Consider the following 9682-nt stretch of genomic DNA (forward strand, 5'->3'; position numbering starts at 1 on the left):
TCTAATTGGACTATTTCACAGGGAGCAGGATGTTCTCCTGCTGTTGTGGACAACATTCTTCTTCTACCACCACCACCAAAAAAACAGATCACTGGTCATTCATCCCACTGCTGCTGTGGCATGTTGTCATAAAATGGTTGCAGAAATTGTCGACTAGCAATTTATCGACTGTAAAGCATTGAGAGGTGCGGTAAGACACAATATAAATGCAACTCATTTAAGTTTCAGATTGTTGTTTGAATGGAGTTTTCCAAGAACTGCAAATACTCTTTCTAATGCAACCTCTAAGAATTGAAACGTAAACACATTAAAAAGCATACAATGTAGCATAACGTTGATGTTATTATTATTTAATAGCACCTTGATTTCCTTTACATCAATAGTTCCAGAACCATCAGTATCAAACAAATCAAAAGCCTCCCGGATTTCTTGCTTTTGTTCCTCTGTTAGATCAGGTTTTGGCCCAGATTTTTTGCGCTGTGAAGATCCCATGGTATTTTTTCTGAAGGTTGATGCCTACAGAAGAACAAAAAAAAATTAATGACTGACACACACTTTAAATGGTTAAGAATATTTGTGCAGACAGCACTTACTTCCAACCACCTGGTTAATTAGAACCACATAGGTTTATAGCACAAAAGGAGGCCATTCCAGTACATCAAACATATATTCCAATGAGAAGGAAAGACTGTAAAAGGGATAACCACCTGTGGCTAACTAAGGAAATAAGGGAGGGTATCAAATTGAAAACAAAGGCATACAATGTGGCCAAGACTAGTGGGAGGCCAGAGGATTGGGAAATTTTTTTAAGCCAGCAGAGGACGACTAAAAAATGATTAAAAGAGGGAAGATAGATTATGAAAATAAACTAGCACGAAACATAAAAACAGATAGTAAGAGTTTCTACAGGTACATAAAAAGGAAAAGAGTGGCTAAAGTAAATGTTGGTCCCCTGGAGGATGAGACTGGGGAATTAATAATGAAGAACAGGGAAATGCCGGAGATGTTGAACAAACATTTTATATTGGTCTTCACGGTAGAAGACACGGAAAACATCCCAATAGTAGATAATCAAGGGCCTATAGGTAGGGAGGAACTTAATACAATCACTATCACTAATGAAGTAGTACTAGGTAAAATAATGGGACTAAAGGCGGACGTCCCCTGGACCTGATGCCTTATATCCTAGGGTCTTAAAAGAAGTGGCTGCAGAGATAGTGGATGCATTGGTTGTAATAGAAACATAGAATCTGAGACAGATTGGAAAACCGCAAATATAACGCCCCTATTTAAAAAAGGAGGCAGACAAAAAGCAAGAAACTATAGACCAGTTAGCTTAACATCTGTTGTTGGGAAAATGCTGGAGTCCATTATTAAGAAAGCAGTAGTGGGACATTTGGAAAAGCATGATTCAATCAATCAGCATGGTTTTATGAAAGGGAAATCATGTTTGACAAATTTGCTGGAGTTCTTTGAGGATGTAACGAGCAGGGTGGATAAGGGGGAACCAGTGGATGTGGTGTATTTGGATTTCCAGAAGGCATTCGATAAGGTGCCACATAAGAGGTTACTGCACAAGATAAAAGCTCACGGGTTTGGGGGTAATATATTAGCATGGATAGAGAATTGGCTAACTAACAGAAAAGAGTCAGGATAAATGGGTAATTTTCCGGTTGGCAAACAGTGACTCGTAGGGTGCCGCAGGGATCGGTGCTGGGGCCTCAACTATTTACAATCTATATTAATGACTTGGATGAAGGGACCAAGTGTAATGTAGCTGATGATACAAAGATGGATGGGAAAGCAAATTGTGAGGAGGACACAAAAAAATCTGCAAGGGGTATAGACAGGCTAAGTGAGTGGGCAAAAATATGGCAGATGGAGTATAATGTGGGAAAATGTGAGGTTATCGACTTTGGCAGAAATAATAGAAAAGCAAATTATAATTTAAATGGAGAAAAATTGCAAAGTGCTGCAGTACAGAGAGACCTGGGAGTCCTTGTGCTTGAAACACAAAAAGTTAGTATGCAGATACAGCAAGTAATCAGGATGGCAAATGGAATGTTGGCCTTTATTGCAAGGGGGATAGAATATAAAAGCAGAGAAGTCCTGCGACAACTGTACAGGGTCTTGGTGAGGCCACATCTGGACTACTGCGTACAGTTTTGGTCTCCATATTTAAGAAAAGATATACTTGCATTGGAGGCTATTCAGAGAATGTTCACTAGGTTGATTCCGGAGATGAGGGGGTTGACTTATAGGTTGAGCCGATACACATTGGAGTTCAGAAGAATGAGAGGTGATCTTATTGAAACTGATAAGATAATGAGGGGGCTCGACAAGATGGATGCAGAGAGGATATTTCCACTCATAGGGGAAACTAAAACTAGGGGACATAGTCCTAGAGTAAGGGGCCGCCCATTTAAAACTGAGATGAGGAGGAATTTCTTCTCTCAGAGGGTTGTAAATCTATGGAATTCTCTGCCCCAGAGAGCTGTGGAGGCTGGGTCATTGAATATATTTAAGGCGGAGATAGACAGATTTTTGAGCAATAAGGGAGTACAAAGCGTCATGGGGAGCGGGCAGAGAAGTGGAGCTGAGTCCATGATCAGATCAGCCATGATCATATTGAATGGCAGAGCAGGCTCGAGGGACCAAATGGCCTACTCCTGCCCTTATTTCTTATATCATGTCTCTGCCAGCTCTTTGCTAGAGCAATCCAAAACTAATCACACTGTTCTGCTCTCTCCCTAAAGCTTTACAACTTTCTCAATTCTAAATATTTGCCCTATTTTCTTTAAAAAGCAACGATTCGTTACCTCAAACACTCCAGTGGCAAAGCATTCCATGCCCCAACAAGCACTGTGTAAATACATTTCTTCTAACCTCTCTCCTTACTTTTGGTGATCATTTTAAGTTGATGATCCCTCATCATTGACTCCTAAACTCTTCATATTTTTAAAAATCTGCATTAAATCTTCCCTTAGCTTTCTCTGCTCCTGCTTAAACAGTCCTAGCATCTCAAGACTCTCCTAACAACTATAGTTTGCCATCTTTGCCCTATTCATCATGATACTGTATTCTTTAGTTAGTGTTCTCTCCAAGTATAATTGCTTTATTATTATTATTGTTTCTGTAAGTTAGTTATATATTTGCATCAATTACAAATTCTTGATGGGTTCCCCCATCCTAATGCTGTATTTAAATGGAAAATATCAACTTTACTTCAAAAGCAATTTGGAATAAACTAACTCTTGTACAGTATTAACTGAAACAAGTGGATAGTGCAAAATGCACAACTGAGTCCTTGCTTGTGTTGTCAAATACATTAGCTACTAACCACATGTCACTAACTGGGAATCCAGATGCGCCTAATTGCATCTTTGATTAGTAAAGAAAAATGTAATAGCCACTGTCGTTGGGTATGTCGCACAGCATAAGCATGTATACCTCAACCTTTGAGATTTTGTTGGCAAAACAAAAAGAATGGGCGAGTGCTATTTTAGTCGTTGTGTGTGCTTTACTTCTTTGAGAACTGCTTGTTTATTATCTGCTACAATGGTTTGTAACTTGGCTGAAAATACCACACCTCTGCACCACGGAAGCACCAACAACATTGTATAGAGAGGATTGCTGTCATTGTGGTCAGCTCGACCAATTAGAATATCAGCCCCAGGCCAGAAGAAAGCAAACCCAACCAATAGCTAGCAGCTTCAACAGGGCACGCCATGACAAAGGGCAAGCAGCATCCAACCAGGTTCTGGATGGAGAGCTGGGATAGATCTAACATGACTTATTATTAGTCAACAATTCTCAGCAATTACTTCAATTAAGTCAACGTACCACTTACAACTGCTGGACAAAAACCTAGAAGCCACACTAAGATGTGCTGTGCCTGATAAATTCATGCCAGAATTCCAAATTTTGGTAAGAGAGAAAAATTGCAAAGTTCCGCACTGAATGGTGGTAGATGTTTGTTAAATAAATATATACATGCAATACATTTTACGAACTTGTATTATGTGTAAGACGATTTTGATTAAAATTAGTGTATGTGGTTAAAATTGTGTCGCCGTAGCCATGACTGTGGCTAGTTAACAATTTCTACTGAACAACACTGTTGTAGATTCATGCTTGTCAGTACATGTGGTAGACTTGTGCAAGCCAGCAGAGTTAATTTACACTAACTTAATCCAAATTGAATATAGTCTATATTGTAAACAATTTATTCATTCCACTTACATAAGTCATCGTGCCCGTTTGAATAACATCCTCAGAAACTAGTATTTTGCTACCAAACACTGGGAGTTTGCAGTTACCCCGATTTCATTTATTATACACATTTACGAATGGTGAAAACATCAAGTCAGAGCACAAACACTGAATGCAGATCACATCCTGAATTTCAAATACAAGCTTAATGTTACTTTGTATTTGTACCGTTTACTGGCTGAAAGGACAGGTGCATGATCAAATTGTCAAATTTACTAGCTAATTCTTCAGAAGTCGTTGAAGAAATGGCCTGAGGTAATTATTTTCTCTAACAGGGAAGACTCCTGAACTATAGTCTAAATTTTTTAATGGGAAGTTTACAATCTGATAATGTTCAGATTCAAACCTATGCATTAGTTGGGGAACAGTTTAAAAAGAGCAGGAGCCAGAGCTACAGCAGGCAGTTTAAAAAGAGCGGGAGGGAAATAAAATCAAAGACTGATGTCACAGGAGTGCAGGTAGGTGATTGGTTGGTGAGTATTACAGCTTTTATTTGCTTTCTAAGTTAGGGAAAGGGTTTAAATTAAGAGCTGAAAACTGTAACTTGCTAGTACTTATTAAATTAATAATTTAGAACAAATAAAATAATTAAACAATAAAACTAAAATATTGATCGAATAAAAGCTTTAATTAATTAATTAATTAATTAATAAAACAAGGTTAGAGATGAAGGGCAGGCGGTGGGTCATAACTGGGCATGTGGGAGCTGGCGGAGAGCATTGCGATCCCAAGCAACCACACTTGCAGTAAGTGTTTGCAATTCAAGGAACTTCGGCTCAGAGTTGTTGAGCTGGAATACAAGCTGCAGACATTGTGAATGCATCAAGGAGGGGGAGAGTTACCTGGACACTTACACCCATGAGGTAGTCGCACCCCTTAAGTTAGGTAGTGGTACAGGTCTGGTTAGTGATCAGGGACAGGCACCATGGTGCAGGAGGCCATTCAAGTGGGGGGAGTGAAGGGAATGTAGTTGTGGTAGGGGACAGTATAGTCAGAGGTATAGGTACAGTTCTCTTCAGCCATGACCGAGAGTTCCAGTGTTGCCAGGGTTAAAGACATCTCGCAGCTGGAGAAGAACTTGGAGTGGGATGGGGAGGATCCAGTTGTCGTGGTCCAATGACATAGGTAGAACTAGGAATGAGGTTCTGCTGAAAGAGTTTGAGGAGTTAGGGTCCAAATTAAAAAGCGGAACCTCAAAAGGTAATAATCTCTAGATTGTTACCTGAGCCACGCGCCAATTGGTATAGGGACAAGCAGATTAGAAAGTTAAATGCGTGGCTCAAAGAATGGTGTGGGAGGCAGGGGTTTTGATTCGTGAGGCACTGGCACCAGTACTGGGGAAAGAGGGAGTTGTTCTGTTGGGACTGGCTTTACTTGAACCTCAGGGCTGGAACCAGTGTCCTGACGAATCGAATAACTAGGGCAATAGATAGGGCTTTAAACTAATGAAGGGTGGGTGGGAGGATTCAGGAAAGAGTTAAATTTAAAGCCACAAAAGCAATGTCAAGGCTCTAGAGCAGAGCAGAGTTTTGGGCAAAAATAAGCAGAGTGGGTCAGGAAGGGACAGAAAGAGTAACTAAAGTAATAGAGCATCACTGACTAAGATGACATCAGGGAAAAATAGAAAAAAGTCAAAGCTAAAGGCACTATGGGCTGGATTTTCCGATCCATTACGCTCCGGGATTCGCCCCGGAGTGGCATGAAAGGTGTGTTCAGGTCTCCTGCATCTCTTCGCGATCCTCCGACCTGTTTTTGCATCGGCGCTCAGCAGCACCACCGGGAAGAGCTGTGCGGGAAGAGCGGTGTCTTGTTGCGACACTGGCAGGAGTTTGGACTTTTCCCGACCCGTCTGCCCAGAAATACGCATGCAATGACCGCTTGGGAAATTAGTGCGTTCCAGTATAGCCAGCGGCGGTGAGGAAGGTAAAGTACTCCAAACGCAAGTGCGAGAGTTTGTACTTTTAATTGATTTAGCGATTTGTATTCTAGTGGCGTGGGCAATGTTTTGGGAATGTTTTTGTGGGTTTCCCCCCCCCCACCCAAGGCCTCTCCCAGAGCAGTTTAGTTTGCGAGTTTCCCATTTTTGCGCCACAAAAAGTGGATAACGCCTACCTTCGCGCTGCGCCCCCTGACGCAGGGCCCAGAAACTTCCTTACCAAAGCGCCAGTAACTTTCACGTCCCGTCTCCGTTTTCGCCCCAAAAACAGAAAAATTTAAAATCCAGCCCTTAACCTGAATGCGCAAAGCATTCGCAACAAAACAAATGAAATAATAGCGCAGATAGAAATGAATAGGTTTGACCTAATAGCCATTACAGAGATGTGGTTGCAAAGTGACCAAGGTTGGGAACTAAATATTCCAGGATACTTAACTTTTAGAAGAGATAGGCAAAATAGAAAAGGAGGGGTAGCCCTGATAATAAAGGATGGGATAAAGACAGTAGAGAGAAAGGATCTTAGCTTGGAAAATCAAGTAGAATCAGTTTGAGTGGAGCTAAGAAAAAGCATGGGGCAGAAAACATTGATGGGAGCCGTTTACAAGCCCCCAAACAGTGTTAGTAGTGGTAGTGTAGGGCACAATATAAATCAGGAAATTAGAGGTGCATGTAACAAGGGTAATACAGGCGCCAGCGTCGAGAATCCGGAGTTCCGGAATCCGGGACGATCGGTGGCAGGGTCGTCCGGAATCCATAAAATCTTCCGGAATCTGGACCTGCCGACCTTGGATATTTGGTTTGCCCAGTCTATATGTAGATTAAAGTTACCCATGTTTACTGTACAGGTACAGCGCCTAAAATCCGTTCCGGATTCCGGGCTTTCGATTTGCTTTCTGACATCATGAATCCGGAAATACCCGAGTCTGTTCGCCACTGCCTGACGACCTCAGCGGGGCTCCGCCCGACAACCTCCTCCTCAACGGGGCCCTGGCCGTCTGTCAACCTCCTCGGCAGGGACGGACTGCCCGAACATGTTCCGACGTTCCGAAATCTGGAAATACCCGATTCTGGACTCGGGTGTTTCCGGATTCATGATGTCAGAAAGCAAATCGAAAGTCCGGAAAAGCCCGGAATCCGGAACGGCCTCGGTCCCAGATTTTAGATGCTGCACCTGTACAGTAAACATGGGTAGCTTTAATCTACATATAGACTGGACAAACCAAATATGCAGTAACAGTGTAGAGGACGAATTCATGGAATGTATGCATGATGGTTTTCTAGATCTGTACGTTGAGGAACCGACTAGGGAACAGACTATTTTAGATCAAGTATTGCGCAATGAGAAAGGGTTTATTAATAAACATGCAGTAAAGAGACCTTTGCGGAAGAGTGTCCATAATATGATAGAATTTTATATTGAAGTGATTTAATTAAATCCGAAACTAGGGTCTTAAATGTAAACAAAGGGTACTATGCAGGTATGAAGGGCAAGTTGGCTAAGGTAAATTGGGAAACTACATTAAAAGGTATGACAGTAGACGGTAGAGAATTAATACATAATTTACAGCAAACATACATTCCTTTAAGACACAAAAATCCCCACAGGAAAAGTGGTCCAACTGTGGCTAACAAGTGTTAGAAATCAGGGATGCCTAAAAATGTATAAAACTGATACGAATGTATAAAACTGACACAATGGGCCCAAGTTTCGGCCTCAGTTGCTCCTGATTTTTTGAAGCAACTGGTGTAGAACGGAGTATCGTAGAAATTCAAATTCCCGGCATTTAGTTTGCTCCAGTTCTAGTCAGTTAGAACAGTTTTACTTCGGAACAGAATTTTTTTTTTCCAAAAGGTCCAGCCACTTACGCCTGTTTTCAAAGTCTCGGCAGTGAAAACTTACTCCAAACTAACTTAGAATGGAGTAAGTGAAGATTTTTGTACGCTCGAAAAAACCTTGTCTACGCTTTAGAAAATCAGGCGTAGGGAATGGGGGGGGAGGGGGCTTAAAGGGAAGTTTACAAACATTAAACACCAGTTTTACAAATAAAGAGCCATCATCAATAATAAATGATAAAAACATCACTAAATCAACCAATAAATCAATCAAAAAAAATTATAAGAAATAATTTTCTTTTTAAATCAATAAATAAAACATTTTCTACTTACCGACTGCAGCACCGGGAGCCCTCCAACAGCGTGCTGGGATCCCCCCCCCCCCCCCACCAGTGTGTCTCTGTCAGTGTCTCTATCTCTCTGTCTGTCTGTGTGTGTGTGTGTGTCTCACTCTCTGTCTGTCAGTGTCTGTGTTTCTGACAGCGAGGGGAGGGGGAGGAGGGGGGCAGGGGGAGGGGAGGGACGCAGAGGGGGAGGGAGGGAAGGGGAGGGATGGGGGAGAAGGGGGGGAGGAGGATGAGAAGGAGGGGAGGAGGAGAAGGGGGAGAAGGAGAAGAGGGGGGGAGAGGAGAGGGGGGTGAGGAGAAGGGGAAGGGGGGGGAGAGGAGAAGGGGAAGGGGGGGAGAGGAGAAGGGGAAGGGGGGAGCAGAGAAGGGGAAGGGGGGGGGAGAGGGGAAGGGGGGGAGCGGAGAAGGGGAAGTGGGGGAGCGGAGAAGGGGAAGTGGGGGAGAGGAGAAGGGGAAGGGGGGAGAGGAGAAGGGGAAGGGGGGAGAGGAGAAGGGGAAGGGGGGAGAGGAGAAGGGGAAGGGGGGAGAGGAGAAGGGGAAGGGGGGAGAGGAGAAGGGGAAGGGGGGAGAGGAGAAGGGGAAGGGGGGAGAGGAGAAGGGGAAGGGGGGAGAGGAGAAGGGGAAGGGGGGAGAGGAGAAGGGGAAGGGGGGAGAGGAGAAGGGGAAGGGGGGAGAGGAAAAGGGGAAGGGGGGAGAGGAGAAGGGGAAGGGGGGAGAGGAGAAGGGGAAGGGGGGAGAGGAGAAGGGGAAGGGGGGAGAGGAGAAGGGGAAGGGGGGAGAGGAGAAGGGGAAGGGGGGAGAGGAGAAGGGAAAGGGGGGAGAGGAGAAGGGGAAGGGGGGAGAGGAGAAGGGGAAGGGGGGAGAGGAGAAGGGGAAGGGGGGAGAGGAGAAGGGGAAGGGGGGAGAGGAGAAGGGGAAGGGGGGAGAGGAGAGAAGGGGAGGGGGGAGAGGAGAGAAGGGGAAGGGGGGGGAGAGGAGAGAAGGGGAAGGGGGGGGGAGGAGAGAAGGGGAAGGGGGGGAGAGGAGAGAAGGGGAAGGGGGAGGAGAGGAGAGAAGGGGAAGGGGGAGGAGAGGAGAGAAGGGGAAGGGGGAGGAGAGGAGAGAAGGGGAAGGGGGAAGAGGAGAAGGGGAAGGGGGGGGGAGGAGAGAAGGGGAAGGGGGAAGAGGAGAAGGGGATGAAAGGAGAAGGGGGGAAAGGAGAAGGGGGAAAGGAGAAGGGGAGGAAAGGAGAAGGGGGGAAAGGAGAAGGGGGGAAAGGAGAAGGGGGGGAAAGGAGAAGGGGGGAAAGGAGAAG

At 44.4% G+C, this 9682-nt stretch overlaps 1 protein-coding gene across 2 annotated transcripts in view; it reads right to left on the reverse strand.

The window, feature by feature from the left end:
* cetn4 (centrin 4) overlaps positions 1–9682 on the reverse strand; it is a 37322-nt gene that overhangs the window by 20757 nt on the left and 6883 nt on the right. The window contains exons 1-2 of one of the 2 annotated variants that reach the window (XM_070865276.1): positions 4243–4366; positions 361–516 (exon numbers count right to left, since the gene is read on the reverse strand). In XM_070865276.1, the coding sequence (XP_070721377.1) occupies positions 361–516; positions 4243–4251 (165 nt within the window). In that variant the 5' untranslated portion in view covers positions 4252–4366. Of the gene's footprint in view, positions 1–360; positions 517–4242; positions 4367–9682 lie in introns of those variants that run through there. The other variant, XM_070865283.1, reaches the window with a different exon arrangement.

The sequence above is a fragment of the Pristiophorus japonicus genome, chromosome 2 (genome assembly GCF_044704955.1).
Source record: "Pristiophorus japonicus isolate sPriJap1 chromosome 2, sPriJap1.hap1, whole genome shotgun sequence".
Classification (NCBI taxonomy): Eukaryota; Metazoa; Chordata; class Chondrichthyes; family Pristiophoridae; genus Pristiophorus; species Pristiophorus japonicus.